This window comes from Sceloporus undulatus, chromosome 4 (assembly GCF_019175285.1).
Source record: "Sceloporus undulatus isolate JIND9_A2432 ecotype Alabama chromosome 4, SceUnd_v1.1, whole genome shotgun sequence".
NCBI lineage: Eukaryota > Metazoa > Chordata > Lepidosauria > Squamata > Phrynosomatidae > Sceloporus > Sceloporus undulatus.
In genome coordinates this window covers 221,752,602-221,771,121 of record NC_056525.1, presented here as the reverse complement: position 1 = coordinate 221,771,121, position 18,520 = coordinate 221,752,602, and the positions used below count along the sequence as shown (strand labels likewise).

Here is an 18,520-nt window from a genome sequence, read left to right as displayed (position 1 = left end):
TAGATTTCTTGACTGGAACAAAACTTTTATGAAACAGTAGTATTTTATATACCATGTCTCAGCCTTGCTGGCTTTCACGAGATGCTCTTCATGTGATTGCCCAGATTGTACAAACAAACTGCACAGCCCGAGGGGTGTTGCATGCATTTCATGAGAAGTGACTTGCTGAAACAATCAACAATATTAATTAGCTAGCTCTCAGTTTTTCATCAGTGATGATGCTTACCATTTTTTTGAACATTACTTCTTTGGATGGTAGCTTTCACAAGCTCCCAGGTAGATTCTGGTACTTAAAAATAAGTAATTTTTCCAAGCTCTGGCTGTTAAGTAAGCTACAGTATATGGCAATGATAGGAGGCTTTACAATAGTTATCCTTGTAACTCCTACTCACAAATCATGATACATGTAGCTCGGATTCGCCCCTTTTCACTCGCTGCCCCTCACTCCTGGAACCTTCTTCCCCCGCGAGCAAGAGCCATAACTTCTTTAACCAGCTTCAAAACAGGGCTGAAGACCATCCTGTTCAGAGAAGCGTTCCCAAGCATTGCATAATTGTCACTTGCTATTTGATGTTCTTTTGTTGTCTGTTTTATTGAATCATTTCCTGTATTGATATGTATTTTATATGTATTATCTTACTAGACAGGGCCCTTCCCACCACCACTCCCTTCTCCTTTTGTGTCGTGTCTTTTTAGATTGTAAGCCTGAGGGCAGGGAACTGTCCAATTAAATAGATTGTATGTACAGCACTGTGTAAATTTACAGTGCTTTATAAATAATAATAATAATAATAATAATAATAATAATAATAATAATCCCCTTAAATCATTGGTCTTGAAATCCATTTCTGTGGAAAAGTCGAAAGTGATAGCTATCTGTACAAAGAAGGAAGATAGAAAAATCTACAGGGATTTTAAAAAGCTGGGTTAAGAGGTTATCTGGACTGCATTATACAATTCTTTCATTAGATTTTGGCTGTGGAAGAAGACAAGGTCCCAGAGCGCTCTGATTCCACTACAGTTGCAGAACGCCCAGCTCAAATCCTCCCTGAAGCAGATAAGCCATACAGCATTGCAGAATTGTTGCAGAAACGGCTGGATTTGGAACAGTTCAGAATCTTTCTTGAACAGCAATCTGCCAGGTATTTCTGCTATACCAGAGTGTGACCTTGTCATTAAAACCTATCTATGTGGGTGGTGTATATGATACCAGTATCTAAACTCATTATGCAGATAATATTTCAGAGACTAGATGTATGCCTTTCCCTCCCAACCAGGCATGTATACATTCATTGCCAGTGTTGGCTGGGGATGACTACAGTTGTAATCTAACAATGTGGCAGTCACAAACATGAGGAAACTATTATAGCTAAAACAAAAGAAAAACTATTTCACCAAGAAGAATTGGATTTTTAGGCTCTGTGTGGCTAGCTGGTAGCACCCAGCAGTAGTTGTGTGTCTAGGTGCATACAAAACATGGATGTATGTGCATCATTTCTGAACCTCACTTCTACTCCAGGGAACATATGATAGAACCCTCCCCTTCATCCTGTCTTAAGAGAAGAAGCAATTGTTTCCTATCTACAGATATACATTATCCACAGAAAAGAAATATAAGAGGTGTGTGCAGAGTTGACTCAAGACTGACTGGCAGACCAACAACACTCAGTCCAACATCTTTTCTTCAACCCATCTCATTAGATGGCTTGTCATAAGAGATTCCGGGATGCACCTATCAGTTTGTGCATGGCTAATACCAAGGCACTATGGCATACCACCTTGTATGGTACTGCAAGAGAGCACTTCTTGTGTCATGTGTTGTGCCTGTTTTCCTTGACCCCTCTGCACTGAAAGTCTTCCACTTGGTGCTTATGCAATGGGGTTGGCCTAGCTGAAGTTGTTCATATAGTGCAATCATTTATTTAGTTATTATAAAGTGTACATGATGTTTCACAGACTAGCATAAACTAAAGCCAGACATCTGCTTACAGTCTAAATTTAGATAGGATGGTGGAGGTGGTAGTAGTTGCTGGAGGACTGGCCAAATACAGTGGTAGGTGGTGATTTCCGGCTTCTTCATCAGACAAAGATGTTAAAAAATCATACAGGAGAAAAAAGGGTAACGATGTTACAAGCCTACATTATTTCTCAGATGTTACTCTGTTGTGAGTAAATAAGGTACAGTGGTACCCCGGGATACGAATGCGCCGCCTTACGAAATTTCCGGGTTACGAAAAAAAATCAATTAAAAAAACTGTTCCGGGTTACGAAGGTTATTTCGGGTTACGAAAGAAATTTTTGGTGCTTTTCGGCGCTTTTTCGCACCAAATCGCGGCTTTCGCTATTAGCGCCTATGGGTTTTCGGCTTGCGAAAGCTTTTCAGGTTACGAAAGTGGCGGCGGAATGAATTAATTTCGTAACCCGGGGTACCTCTGTATTGAGGGATTTCAATGCAGACAGAGGCCACTCCCTTTCTTGGCCAATTGAGGACTAGTTTCATACAGGAGAGGGACAGCTGGATCTCAAGGAAAGTTATTTTTCTGTTACTCATGGATTTGAAATATTATTACCTGTCTTTTATTGCCCTTTGTCCCTAATTCCTTGTCTGATGAAGAAACCAGTGAAGCTTAGAAAGCTTGCATAATGTATTTTATACTTTGGAGTTGGCCCAATAAAGTTATCTCTGTTTGTGGATTTTGAATTTGGTTGTAGTCAATGTGCATAAGATTATAGTTCCTATGTGATAAAAGCTGTATGCTTTGGCTAAAGCCATGAATAAGTTGTTAGTGAAAACAGGTAACACTGAAATACTCTTTGCCTTACTTGTAGTGTAGACCTCATGTGCTGGATAGACATTGAGCAGTTCAGGAGGATGCTCCACAAAAACAAAGCACAGAGAGAAGAAAAATCTAAGGAGATTAAAAATAAATATCTAAATAAGAAATACTTCTTTGGACCTGATAGCCCAGCTACAAAAGAGGAACAAGAGCAGGTAACCGTTTGCTTTTAAAATCTTAATAAATGCTACTGCTATGGATGCATATATTGTTTTTCCTAACTGCACTCAACGCTGTTGAGATTTGCCCTATGTTTTTGCCCATCATTAGAAGCAAGTAGATTTGTGGGCAAAATTGGAAATGGAAAAATTCAATTTCCCCAAAACATAGTTTAATTGGATTCGAGTTGATTCTTGAAATGAACTTCTTTATTTTGGTTCACTTTATCTTAGGAATATTTGAAGTTGATTATGTTTAGTTTATCTTCTGTTGGCCTTTTGAATATGTGAATACTTCAAACCTCAACATGTTGCTGTTGTTGTTAAAGTGCTGTTCTCTTAATTTTGAATTTTATTTCACTTTGGGAAACTATATTTGAAAGATGGCATCTACGTAGTGACATGTTCCTGTCAATATTGTGTGATTTGGAAAAGATTATCCCACGATGTCGCACAACATCGCAAATATCGCACAATTATCCTGTGAATAAAGAGGAATTATAGTGCCATTTTTTATTCATGGGGAAATCCCATGAATAAAAAGTGGCGCTATAATTCCTCTTTATTTCAAGATAATCACAGGATATTTGCAACATTGTGTGATAATCTTTGGCAAATCACGCAATATTGACAGGAGCATTCCGCTATGCTCTCATCTTTTTTCCCAGTTTGATAAACTCTTGCAAAGCTCAAATGGCTTGGGCCCAGGGTACTTGGAGGACCGCCTCTCTCCGTACAATCCGCCCCGCACACTCAGATCAACCGGGAAGCAATTATTAAGAGTTCCAGAGGTCAGATTAGTTACTACCACCAGGAGGGCCTTCTCTATCTCGGCCCCCAATCTCTGGAACTCGCTTCCCGATAAGCTCCGCTCGGTCACCTCACTGAACCAATTTAAGAAGGGGTTAAAAACACACCTCTTTGAGCAGGCATACCCTGACTCCTGACTCCCGATGTGCTCCCCCCCCCCTCGTCAGCACTGTTGAGCTGGCACGAGATGTGGTTTTATTGCTGTAGTTGGTGTTCTGATGTTTTATATGATGTTTTGTATTTTGATGGTTTTAGATTGTATTTGCACATGTTGTTAACTGCTTTGATTTTTAGAAAAGCGGTATATAAATAAAATTTTTATTTATTATTATTATTTAACATCTCTTAGGCTAACTCTGTAGTTACTTCTACCTATAGTAGACCCACTAAAATTGTAGGTCACAGTTAAAGCCTCACAGATTTCCTTGAGTCTCCCCTAAGTAGGATTAAACTTGGTTACTACCTTGTTAGTACCTAGGTCACTGCCTCATATAACCTGTATGCATTCCGCAACCTTATCATCATACAATGCAGGGACACCTTGGTTCATTAGCTGATGGGGAAAACGGTTAACTCAAAGCAGGATGCTTCCAAGCACAATGTCTTAATTTGTTTTTAATTTGCTGCCTGAAAATTCTAATATTATTATGGACATTACCACAGAAGCCCCATTCTTGCAGCAATCGTGTCAGCTTTAAAAAAATGGAAACATACTGGTTGTAGAGAAGCCATTATCACACATCTTTTAATTGTGCAACTGGGGCTGCTGCCGTCATGGCACACTATCTCTCTGACTCCACATTAACCCCACCTCCCTGCCCTGTGCCCTACCCAGCATGTCTTTCAGCTATTTTATTTTATTTTATTTTAGAATATATTGATTGAGGGAAAGAGGATATTCTGCAAAGGTTATTTGATAGGTCTCAAAGACAGCCTAAGATGTGGACATCTGAAACCCTTATAAAATTCCAAGGACAGAGCAGGGTTTGTTCATCACCTGGATGTGTGCAAGAATTTCTATCTGTGTGACTCCTTTGATGTTCAGCATTTTCATGAAACCCTAAAAAGAGTTGCATATTAAAAGGATACCAGTTGCAGAAGGCTCCTTCAGGGTAACCTTGAGCCAGTATGATGTAGTGGTCTGAGTGTTGGAGATCAGGATTTGAACTCAGCCATGGAAACCCACTGGGTGACTTTGGGCAACTTACACACTGTTGACCTTAGCAATAGAAAACCTCTTCTGAATATAGCTTGCCAATAAAACCCTAAGAGAGGTTTGCCATAAGTCAGAGTTGATCTGAAGATACATAACAACAATTGTAAATGATTATTTGCTAGAAAAGATAATGCTTAGACTGTATATTGTGCAGTACTCTTTAGCTGACATCATTTTTAATAGGAATTACATACAGCCAGACATTGAGAAGTATTTAAACTCTGCAAAATGTTTTTGTTTTTCATTTGCTGCTGTTGTAGTCAGAACTGGCGTGCCAGGGGTGGGGTGGAGGGGATAATCGGATGTTTGGAAAAATTGGACTACAGCTCCCAAAACTTCCAAGTCAACATGGCCATTGTCCATTCTGGATGGGAAATTCTGGGAGTTGTAGTATAACATGTTAACTTTCCCAAGATTTTTGTGTTGTTGAAACAACGTCTCTGCAGTCCACTGATGTATTTACATTTCTCTCCCCTGAAGATAATGAAATTAGGTGGTGGCTGGGGACAAATACTTCATGAACAAGTTTGTCCTAAGATCCTGCTAGAGGTTCAAAAAAGCATCCAGGCAAGGCTTGAGAAAAAGTGGCTGCCACTATATTTTTCAAGTGAAGAATCAGGACCAAAGAAAAAACCAAAGGTAACATAATTATTTTCATAGTGCAGTGCATTTTGCAACAGAATAATCAATTATCTCAAAGCTGACATAGACAAAAGAATATGTGAAGCATGTTAGATGGAAGAGCTAAAGCAAATACTATATTAAACACAAGAGTGTGCAAGTAAGCTTCAGTTTCTTTCTTATTTCCAAATACATTTGTGTGTGCCTACCCCAAATGCAGATCACCATGTGCCAGTAGGAAAGGCTCAAACCCAGCTGCTAACCACTTAAATTCAGCTCTCACCTCTTCTTTCTTCATGGACTAAAATGATTCCATTGGGACCATTGGACTCTCACTACTGTTTTTCAGGCTCCTGCAAGGAATGGGATGGGGTGAAAAGGGAAAAATAAGTTCAATTTCATCTTGGTGTTCCAAGATTTAAAAACGTAACATTCTTGCAGTTGGTAAATTGTACAGTATTTTTGGCTTAAGTGAAAATATATTACAATTTTGAAGGTTAGGGCTAGATTTGCTTCCTTAAGTCCCTGTAGTGGACGAGAGGGAGGATATACATGAATAAAATAACAACAACTTAAGGGAAGAGGAGATTTATTGTATATACTCATGTATAAGTCTAGAAATTTTATTCAAAAAAAATGACCCAAAAAACCTGAGTCGACTTATCCATGGGTTTATAATGTAAGTGGTGAAAGACAAGTGTGTCATCTGTCCTGGAAGCAGTGACCCACCTTTAGTTGCTCATCCATCCAGCCTTTAGTGTGAGCACAAACAGTTAATGCCTACCGTAATTTTGTAAGTCCTTTGGCTTTATTTTCCTTTGCTTCATCCTTTAGATGCTTTGTTACATGCCCCTACATTTCACACTTGATTTATCCATGGGTCATATAAAAATCCACAATTTCGGTCCCAAAACCTACCCTCAATATATACATGAGGTTGATTTATAGGTCCAAAACACACTGCAGAAATAATCCAGTTTGAGGATTAACTGTCCTGGCTCAGTGCTAGGGAATCTTGGGAACTGTAGTTTATTTTGACACCAGAGTTTTCTGACAGAGAAGGCTAAATGTCTCACAAAACTACAGTTCCCAGAATTCCCTAGCATTGAGCCAAGGCAGTTAAAGCAGTCTCAAAGTGGATTATTTCTGTAGTGTGTTTTGGACCATAGTCTAGTATATACGGTAAGCCAGCCCTGCCTATTTACAGTAGTCCCAGGCCAGATGAGGCCCACATGCACTTAGTTTGGAGTAAACTTAGCCACACACTATGTATTTTTAACAGATGCAGTTTCTGTTCTAATTGACCCCATCTAGCTGGTGTTCCTGTTAGCCACTGAAGACATCAGAGGCAGACAAAGTCTGTCTCCACATCTGGCAAGTTTTCCAGGGTGTAATTTGGGAAGGGTGGTGGTGCAGTGAGTTTGATCTTTTTGCTGTAGAATTCCACCCTCCCTCCATACACCATCTCTCCCTCACTGGAGCAACACATGAAAGCTGGAAGCTGTTGAGTAGCACAGAGGAAAACAAGCCCAAAGAAAAATAGGGCGACTTTTTAACATTCTGCTGTGTCTGTTTTTCGTACCACTTTCTCCCAGCTTTCCATCTGAGACTGCCTATTCTATCACAAATAGTTCTGCTCCCTTCTTCTGCACAATAGTTAAGTAGGCAGTCTTTTGACTGGTGATCAGCCACATCTTTGACTGACTATATGAAGGAATTAATATTTGCTACATTGGCTAGGAAGCAGCATCAGGCAGCAAAGCAGTCTTTATTTATTTCTGGCATTGGAGCTGGCTGTTTGTACACTAGCTTGTTTCTTTCACTGGTAATGTACAAACACCCAGCTTATTTGTGTTTTCCTCCTACTCCTTCAAGATCTGTTATATCACATTTCTTAGCTAGAAAAAAAATAATCACTTCTGGGAAATGTTGGTAGACATATGAGCTGCTGTGCGTTTTGAGAAATGTTTCATTCAGCCAAGTAGCCTTTCTTTCCAAAAGTGGACAGATTCAGCTAATTTGGGAAGGAGGCTTTTTCAAACTCCCATCATATTTTAAGAAAGCAGGTATAGGCAACCAGACTGTCCATATATTAGCTTCCTTAACTTTGATGAGAATTGCTATATTTATTGGAGAACATTACATTTAATCCTGATTTTGAAAACAAAACAATTACATAACATAGAAGGTAGAACATAGAAACATTTTCAATGTGCACATCAACAATACCCATGCTGCCTTTTTCTTTATTTGCTTTCAGCCACACCTAGAAGATGCTGCAGAAGATATTTTAATTCAGAGATTTGAAAAGAAAATAGAACCGTGGAAGGCAAGCTCCATTTTCCCTTGCTTTTTGTTGAATTTCAGCATTACAGGTCCCTAAAGCATGCAGAGTTTCCTCAGCCATTTTGATACAAATACTAAGCTTGCTCAGTGCTGAACAAGTGCAGTCATCATTATATGCCTGGTATTATGAGCTAACCTTTCACAACCTGGTGCACTCCAGATGTATTAGACCACAATTTCCATCACCCCAAGCCAGTATGGGCAACATAAATTACAAAACAAGACATCTGGAAGGTACCAGGTTGCAGAGGCTTCTATAAAATATAGGATCACATTGTTCCTATAACTATTGTAGTTAGAGAAATGAATGTAACTTTATGTCAAAAGGTTTAAAAACACAACATTCTTGCAGTTAAGTAAGTTGTATTTTTAAAAAATTTAAGTGAAAATATATAAAAACATTGAAGATTAGGGCTAGATTTGCATGGTGGTTACTGTTGATTAGAAGTAGGGTTTCATATAAACTACCTATACTTTCTGACCCCACAAGAATGTCAGTGTACCTCTCCCTCACTAAATGGGGTCATTCTACTGGTAACCAGAGGATTCCATTTCTGCTTCTCATGTTATGTTACATTGCCTGGGACAAAAAAGTCCCTCAATGGGTAAAATATTTGGAGGGATATATTTTGTTTCAGATTTTTTTTTTGTATTTGCTGAAAAAGAACAAAAATACTGCAAGTGCTCAAAACATGGGAGCCTATAGTTGTTTAGGTGACAATGTTGAATGTGGATTTTGCAACAACACATGACTCTGTGGGACTAAAATGTCCCATCCTGGTGCAGGAGGGTTAATGCAGTAGTTATTTCTGCCCTCTGCTCCCACCTAGCACATGGTTACAATTGGGGCATGGAAACCAGCATTAGCATTAACATTAGCGGCAGCAGCTGTTTGGGCTGTAAGAAAAATTCAAAATGCATATTGTGGTAATACCTTTACTGGGCTAACAAAAAAAGCACGAACATCCACCCACACCTTTGAGGTCATCAGATCTGTTTGTCAGACAGAATATTTCACAAAGTAGGCAGGGGGAAGGGAAAGTGGAAGGGTAGGGGAAGACCTGATGTCAAACAGTGATGTCATCTGAATGCTTTCACTGAGATGGAATGAGGAGAAGGGTTTTGCAGGCTGTCTCATAAAGCGGAGGGATGAAGGGGGATAAAAAAAAGTGGCAGCTCCTTTAAGGCTATCTGATTTTTATTTTTACATGAGCTTTCATGTGTAGAAACCCTCTTCTTCAGTTGCAGAATTTAATAGTATTTAGTATGCAGGCATACTTAGACTGTAATGGGTTCTAGAAAGATGCAAATCATGACCCTTGTCCAAAATTTTCAAAGGGCTGTGTAAGGTGATACAGATCTCTCAGATTTTTACAGTGGACAGTTAGTGATGATGTGTGAAAGCAACAGGTCTGCTTAGCAAAAGTCCCATGTTTCACAACTCTCTCTGAAAATTAATTTTGTTATATGTACAGTACTGAGGACACTTGTGTTAATATATGCAGTATCATGAAATGGTGAAAGCGCTGTCCTTGTTCATACCTCTGCTAATATTTATAAATATATACATTTATAAATATAATTCACTTCAGCAGTTTTTCTTTCTAGTCTTCCTTTGTAATTTCTTTGTTCAAGGCGGAGTTTCACAGCAAGCAGTCCCTAGGCTCACGAGACAGAAGGAAGCAAACAAAACAAACAAAACCATTTGATACTTTATTTAAAAAAAACAAAACCCAATGTAAACTCAAAACTATTTCTATACATACATGCACATCTGTCTGATATATGGAAATGTGTATGTCTTATGCATGTATGCATACAGATATGTATGTATCTATATAGAGAGGCAGACTTGAGTTTATAGGACAATTATTCTGGGAAGCTAGATGTTCTTTTCAAATACATCTTGAGGAGCCAGGCACATCATTTCCTGTGCAGGTTAGAGCCTTGACTCTTGGGCAATGGTGGTCCATTCCATTAATATTTGCCTTATTGCAATACCTCTTGAGAGAGTCAGTATGGTGTAGTCATTTGAGTGCAAGACTAGAACTCTGAAGATCAGGGTTTGAATCCACGCTTGACCATGGAAACCCATTAGGTGACTTTGGGTGAGTGGCATGCTCTCAGCCCCAGAAAACCCTGTGATAAGTTTGCCTTAGGGTTGTCATAAGTCAGAAATGACTTGACAGCACACAAAACCACAATATTTCCTGAGGCACATGTGGACAGTAGACTGACTCCGATTTGGATTGGGATCACCATACTGCATTTTCTAGAACAAAACTGAAATGCAATAAAGAGCTCTTTGCATGCATGCAAGGAAATAACTGGCTTCTGAACCCACCACCGTTGCTATCAGAACTTTCCCCCCAAACTTCCATAACATTTAATTGTTTGCCATGACTGTTAATGTAGGAAATAATGTATGTCATCTTAATGCATATTTTCTGTTCATTCTACATTTGGTAGACTCATTGGGACAAGCTGTTCACTCCAGCATCTGGAATATAATTTATTATTGAGAGTGATTAAATGCAGTCACCAAAAAAGAATTTGAAATATGCAGGAAAAGTGGGCAGGATTAATCATATCTCACAGTATCTGTTTCATTTAGAACTGCACTCTAACATGAAGATCATATCAATTGTTAAACATCTTAAAGCATTGTAACATATCTCAGGAGGGGTGGGTTTCATTTTTTCCCTCTTCTTCGTTTTCTCTCTCTCTCAAAGAGTACCAGACCCTTTCTAACACATGCTGTCTTCATTTATGTGAAGGGTGGGGAATTTTTCTTTTTGTCTAGGCTCCTTGTTGCTAGTTAGCCAGTGCCAGGAGCCAGCTGGGATATAATCATGAATTGCTTAGCTCAAGACCACAGAGGTGTAGGAAAACAAGGGAATCCAGGCAAAGGCAAGACACCAAGACAAGACTGGGATGTACATCAGGATGAAATATTTGCAAGGACATAGAGCAAGCAGAGAGAAACATTTGAAGAGGAGCCAGGCAAAGGCAAAATCATACCAAAATGGAGCTTGGTATAATTCAGCATACTGAGTAAGAACCAACTTGAGATGCATCTACACTGCAGAAATAATGCAGTTTGACTCCACTTTAACTACCACGGTTCCATCCTGATGTGAATTGTGAAAGTTCAAAGTTTAGTTACTCCTAAACTATAAGGTCCAAAGTATCACTTGAAACAGTCTAAAAAGCCTAAAAAGTATTGTGATATATGTTTGGAATATTATGCACTATTGAACATACTCAATGCAAAACTCAGGACTTAATCACATGCTTGAAATGTAGGATCTGCTACAGATATGTTTGATAAATGGAATCAAGCATGGATTTTCACTATTAGTATTAATAGCCTCTCATGCAACAGGCAAATGCCTAAATCTCATTACTAATCCAAACTATACTAGAACAACTGAAATAATGTGATTTATGTTGACTCTATTGTTGTTGAGAATAGCAATGAATTTAATTGTAAAAAAGACCTTACCAAATAAGATACGATAATACAATATAAGATAATTGAGAAGTGAAACATGTCACTTTTCAAGTTATCATAAAGTACTCAAAGAAAAAGCACATTAATTTTGGTGTCTTCATTTTGCACTTTGTAAAATGTGGGAGTTCCAGATGCACATTATTCTGGTAGTGCCTACTTGAAGTGCTTTCCCCCCCCCTCTAGGGTAGTGATATAACTCCAGTATATTGTTTAATGCTGGTGATAGTAGACTTCTATATATATATTCCGAAAAGGACAGACAAATGTATGAACCTCAGTCCCAAGACTTAAATGACAGAATCATAGAGATAGAAAGGCCTTCCGCTCCATTCCTTTACCAGTGTAGTAATCCATCACTAAAGCCCCCTGAGAGGTGACCATCCAACTTCTGTTTAAAACATCCAATAAAAGAGAGTCCACTCTGCCCCAGTAGCCCTCTTCTGTTTCTCTATAACCTCTTTTGCAACTCCTCCATGACTTCTGTATACCTTATCTGGTATTACCCAGTTGCCAATTGCCTGTGCCATTTCAGACAGGTATGGGTGAAAAAGTTGGGCAGATTTTTGAGGAGTACATGGAAGTAGTCTGGAAATAAAAGAAGGGAACCTTCTGTTTCCAAGCTATGGTAGAAAGCTCCTGTTTTAGCAATAAAAGTGCCCCCTCATTGAAGCTGATATTATTTCAAGTTATTTCTGACTATGTCAACTCTAAGGTGAAACTATCATGGGGGTTTCTTGGCAAGATTTGTTCAGAGGGGGTTTGCCATGCCTTTCTCTGAGGCTAAGAGAATGTGACTTGTCCAGTGTCATCCAAGGCTGAGCAACGATCCGAACCCTGGTCTCCAGAGTCCTAGGACTGATACAGACAGGCCAAAATAAAGCTGCTTCGAGTCACTTTGCAAGTATGCTGTTTAAATGATACATGCATCCTAAGAGTCCAGAAGCCACACCAAAGCCACGCTCCAGTCCTAAGGACTGGAGTACAGCTTTGGTGCAGCTTCCAGACTCTTAGGACGCATGCATTATTGAAACACATACCTCCAAAGTGACCTGAAGCAGCTTTATTTTGGCCTGCCTGTATAGGGCCCTAGTCTAACATCCAAACCACTACACCAAACTGGTTCTTGGGCTTTTAGGTAGTGTAATCTTTTCTTCATTCTTCTACCCCTAGATTGTCTCTCCTTATCTTTCAGCTTTTCTGTTAGCTTTCTGCTTGTTTGCACCTGCTTTCCATGCTCCTGGTTTTCCAGTATAAAGGTCTCCTAAATGTCTTGATAACATTATTTCACATTTTACTGTTGGTGAAACAATGTTCCAGAAACAACAAACTCTCTGCTTCTGTCCACAATCATGGCAATGTATTTCAAAGCCATTTTTCTTAGCAAGATAGTTGTCAAAGGGAGTTTTATACTTGGAAAGTCTGTGGTTTGCCTGTTTCTTCCACTCTCTTGTTTGTTTCTAGAAGATCCCAAACTGATCTCCTTCTCCTTCTATTCATAACCCCTCTCCCCCTAGAAGGTTTATTGCCATAATCAACAATGATTGCTGTTTCCATACTTACAGTAGAGAGTCATATGTTCTAAATCATTGTTAGTCATTTCCTTTCCCCTTTTGTCCCTTTCAAAGAAATGTTGCCCAAATCAAACAAAAGAGTGGGAGAGAGCAAATGGTTGCCAAGTTCTATTGTGTCCATGTAATAAACTACTGAACGTTAGGGTCAACGCAAAGATAAGCATCAGACAGTTTACCCTAACTAATGCTTTTATTACTACATTTTTTGAAATGAAGTTTATTCACTGTGCTTTCTCTCCTCCCATGTCCCCCCTCCCTTGACAGCATGTGGACAATAAGTGGGTTTCTTCATCTCAGGAAATAATAACTTTCCGCAAAGCCCTGTTGAATCCCATCACGGCCTTTCAGTTTCAGCGCTTTGTGTCACTGAAAGGAGATTTACTGGAGAACGGGGTAATCTTTTGGCAAGAGGTGCAGAAATATAAGGTACAATTCTGTCCAAGAACGGAAATATAAGGTACAATTCTGTCCAAGAACGGAAATAAATGCTGTCTCTCAGAAACAGTGATATTTCTATTTTAGAGCAAAGGCATTCTTTGAGAAATGGGAAAGTTGGGGATGACACTGATTCCTCAAGGCCTGTCATGGCAAATTGTTTCCCAGACTAGGTGGACAAGGTAAGGAGGCCTCTGCTGTGAGGCTGCATACCAGAAGAAACGATATTATTTTTAATTTAGCAGATGAAATACTAGAAAATCTACTGTGACTTCTGTTAGGAAAGAGGAGGAAGACTTTGTCAAAATGAAAGGAGACGTGCCCTGTAATGACCCTATGTAGGCATAAAGCTCCTGACAGCATGTCATGTGCTCCCATGTTCCCTCACCTTCTCTCCAGTGTTAATTCCCCTCCATGGTATACTTTTCATCCACCCTACCTTTAGCCAATGTGAGGCAATCACCTCAAGCAGCAGATGTTAGAAGAAGAAGAATGTGTTCTGTATAACCTTCCCTGAAGCCTCTAAGATATCCTTTTGCCGTCATGTAGGACAGAGGATGCTGTTCTTGCATTGTCAGTTTTAAAAAAGATTCAACTCCTAATCCAGTCAGCATTCATATTGGGACTGGTACTCTTATTTGTCTCAGGCAACAAAATATCTTGAGTTGGCCATGATTTGCTTTAATCTTGGTATAGTTTTACAACCAAATTGGCATTAATAGTGATAAATTCTAAATAGGGTAGCCCTAATGACCATAATTCAAGCAGGTCCAATTTAGCACGCAGTAGCCAATAACAATGAGCTAGTAAAAGACCACTCCCTAATTTCTATGCAAAGGGATTCATAGCATCTTTGAGATCACTTTGGATATTGATATTCCAGACTAGCATGCCTATGTCTCTGAATTCTATTCCCTTATTTCTGTTAAACTTAATGTAAATACAACCCACTGTGAAACCTTATTCCTTCTCATGTAAAAATTATTACTACAACAGTATTGAGGAACTATGTGGCTAAAAGACCAGAAGGCCTGACGCTGATGTTCATGTTTCATGTGGGGAAAAGACCTCTCATTATTTACACAAGAGTCATGCAATTGTGTCAAAGATATTAAGTTCTTCTATTATGGCCGCTGTGTGGTTCTGAACAAGAGATACCACCTGTAGAGAACAAAGAGCCCTTGTCTGCTGGCCTCAAATATTTAACAATAAAAGATGAAGTTCCCTCAAAATAAACATATAAACATATAGATCCACTGTGGAATCATAAGACCTGAACATTTATTAAATCTGAGGTTTTTAAACTGTTTTGAGAATACTTAATGTCACTAGCTGAAAGTGTGCATGCTTTGTTGTTTTTTACTGTGCTCTGATACTCTGCAGGCCTCTTATGGCCATTTGAATAGAAATGTGGGACCTGCAGTGCAGATTGCTTCTGTTTGGTCTCAGGCACTCCCCTTTCAGGACATGCCATTCCATCCCTCAGTTTTCTTTTTCTTTTCCAATGATGACAACTGGATAAAGACAGCAGTGGTTTGCAGTGCAGAAACAGAGAACACATAAACAGGAAAGGCCTTGAATGTCTTCATCCGAGTGAATTCTTGATAACAGCTAAGGGCTCTGTTGAAACAGTGAGAAAGCCATGCCATGAAGATGGTGGAAAATTCAGTTTGTTACCTCCCTACAGGCTTTCTTACTTCAGCATTTTATGATGGTTATGTGGATGTTTGGTGCAATACTAAAAGAAAAGTCACCAGTGGCATAGCATGGCCACTTTTGGACAAGTCTTAGCGGCTAAAAACCTCATTTTAAAATAATAATTATTACAGTGATGTAATAAAAGGTTAATAAATGCGCTTTTCTTATGAGGTTAGATTTTATTAGATTACCTTAAGGAATGCCTCTCCCTACACGAACCTGTCCAATTATTGAGATCTTTCTTTGAGAGATTAATTCCCTGCTGAAGTGAGGCAAGTGGCAACAGTGGCTTCACTTGGGGAGTGCAGAGGCGCAGACTTCATCAGGTGACACCTGCAAAAGGAGGAAAACTGGTTGCGCCCTCCTCCCTCTTTGTGGCAGGAGGGGTGAATACATGCCTTTCTTGGCTGCTCCACCCCTGGCTTCCTCCTAAGGAGAAAAACAAGTAATGGAGAAACAGGAGGGAAGCACATGCACTATTCCTGCCCTGGGTGACTCCATAGCTAGTGATGGCACTGAATGGCAACCTCAGAGGGAACCCTGTCAGTTGGGTGTTGTCATTCTGAAATGCTCTGCTCAGGAAGGCTCACCTGGCACTGAGCCTGATATCTATGTGTCACAAAGAGAAAACCTTCATTTTTACTCAGGCCTTTAGCTCGCACACACACATTTCTACACTGCTTTAAATTTGGCTTTTTATTTGCTTTTTTTTATGTCTACTACTTTTCTATGCAGTTTTGCATTGTATTGCATTGAATTCTTTTTAAAAAATATTTTAGTTGTTCTGAGAGACTTCAGCTGATGAGTGGTACAGAAATATATTCCACAGATGAATTTAAAAAAACCTTAAAATATGAGAGCTAATGTATTAATGGTGTCTTTCCTCATACTTCTGTCATATTCTATTCTTGCTTTTGCAGGATATGTGTCATTCGCATTGTGACGATGCCATAATCCAGAAGAAGATCACAGAAATCATCAGGTGCTTCATTAATTCATCCATTCCGCCAGCAATTCAGATTGACATACCCGAAGAGCAAGCTCAGAAGATTATTGAGCAAAGGAAAGAGCTGGGCCCTTATGTGTTTAGGGAAGCACAGGTACATAGAGAGAACAGATCTTTCTAAAGTGCTGGGTTTAAACATATCTTGGAAGGGACACAATGCAAGTAACGTTCTTTTAAAACTGAGAGTGTATTTAGTAGGAATAGTGCAGTTTGACACCACTTTAACTGCCATTGCACCATCCTACAGAATCAGATTTTTAGTTTTGTGAGGAATCATCAGTCTTTGGTAGAGAAGGCTAAAGACTTATGAGACTACAACTTCCAGTATTCCATAGGATGGAGCTATCGCATTTAAAGCAGTGTCAAACTGCATTATTTCTACAGGGTAGATACACCCCTAGAATTAGCATCTTTTCTTTCAAAATGGCAACAGGAATATATTTTGAGTAACAGTCCTCTTTACTGCAACTCATTATTTTAAGGAGGACATTTGGGTTATTTTTAGTACTTACAAAAATGAAGAAGTAATTGCCAAAGAGTAACAAAATGTGATTTTTTAAAAGAGTAACATCAACAAATTATTATTATTATTATTATTATTATTATTATTATTATTATTATTTTGAAGTAACACATTCACATGTCTGTTTTAAAAATAGGGATTCCATGCTCTAGATCTGAGTGGTAGAAGAGTCCTCTGGTTTTTGTGAGCTGATATTTCTGCCTGTGAATATCTGCTGTGTGTATAAAGCTGTTCCATCAGGGCCTTGAATTTAGAGCCAGATTTTAGAATATTGAAGAATATTGTATAAAGTTTATTCCATAGGCAGTCTTTCCAGTTGTACCCAGTAACCCAGGAGATTATATACAACCTTTGGTACTGCTGAAAACCCCTACCCACATCAGCTTCTTGTGATCCCTGAAAAACATCTCCAGAAAGTCAGGGGACCCTTGAGAGCGGTGTCTAAAACAGCATAAGGAGGACCTTACATTAATATGAAAAATCGAGTGCAGATGCACAGAGATCACTGAATCTGAGCCAAACATTTTACAAATGTTTTCAATGGACAAGGGCAGCTTGACTTTATCAGATCTTTTTCTTTAAATAAGCAATGCCATTGAAGGCTTTTGTTCTTTTCTTTTCTCCCCTTATTTAAAAAACAACCCCCTATTCTGCTCCACTGACCAAATAAGGTCATTTGTAAAAACAACACTGTTTGGCCAACAATAATTATTACCGAACCAACGTTTTGGGTCACACAGTATACAGAAAACCTACACATACAGACAGATACCTGCACAAGAACTCCAACCATCACCCAGGACAAAAAAGAAGCACAATCAAAACACTGTTAGACCAGGCAAAACACATCTGCAAACCCCACTTCTTGGAAGATGAACTGAAGCACTTGGACTGGGTTCTACAGGCTAATGGTTATTCCAGCTCAGACATCAGAAGGGCTGCCAGGCCCAGAAATACCCAAAGGAGGGAAGACAAACAACCACCCAAAGGGAAGGTATTTTTATCATACATCAAAGGAGTCACTGACAGAATAGGGAAACTGGTGAGGAAGCACAACCTTCAAATGGTTTACAAACCAACAAAGAAAATCCAGTAAATGCTTCGCTCAGTCAAGGACCAGAGAGACCCTCTCACAGCCGCAGGAGTTTACCACATACCATGCAGCTGCAGACAAGTTTACATAGGGACCACCAAACGCAGTGTGCAAACAAGAATCAAGGAACACGAGAGACACTGCAGGCTAGGCCAGCCAGAAAAATCAGCAGTAGCAGAACATGCCACAAACCACCCCGGGCATAAAATGCTGTTTGAAAACATTGAAATTCTGGACCATGCCAACCACTACAATGTCAGGATGCACAGGGAAGCCATTGAAATCCACAAACATCTGGATAATTTCAACAGGAAAGAGGAAACCCTTAAAGTAAACAAGGTTTGGCTACCAGTCCTGAAAAATAGCAAGATGAAGACTCCACAAATGCAAATGAGAAATGTCCCAGGGTCAGGGGTTTCCCAGCAGACAATGAGCACTAATCAAGCAGACACTATTCCTCCTTTGCAGACCCTCCCACCCTGAGGCCTGCCATTAGCAACAGAACAAGACACATGCAAATCATTCCTGCATTCCCAGGTCACACAGTATATATATACCCACTCTTTTTCAGGCACGTATTCTCTGAAGATGCCAGCCACAGATGCTGGCGAAACGTCAGGAAGAAACTCCTCTAGAATATGGCCACATTGCCTGAAAAAACCACAAAAAACTAAAGATAATTATTACCTTTT

General features: G+C 39.4%; 1 protein-coding gene across 1 annotated transcript in view; it reads left to right on the top strand.

Annotated features, from left to right (window-relative positions):
• Nucleotides 1–18,520, top strand: part of RGS22 (regulator of G protein signaling 22) — a 98,118-nt gene that overhangs the window by 66,123 nt on the left and 13,475 nt on the right. The window contains exons 18-23 of the mRNA XM_042461186.1: nt 970–1,142; nt 2,830–2,992; nt 5,502–5,660; nt 7,903–7,971; nt 13,338–13,499; nt 16,127–16,306. Coding sequence (XP_042317120.1) covers nt 970–1,142; nt 2,830–2,992; nt 5,502–5,660; nt 7,903–7,971; nt 13,338–13,499; nt 16,127–16,306 — 906 coding nt within the window. The remainder of the gene's footprint in view (nt 1–969; nt 1,143–2,829; nt 2,993–5,501; nt 5,661–7,902; nt 7,972–13,337; nt 13,500–16,126; nt 16,307–18,520) is intronic.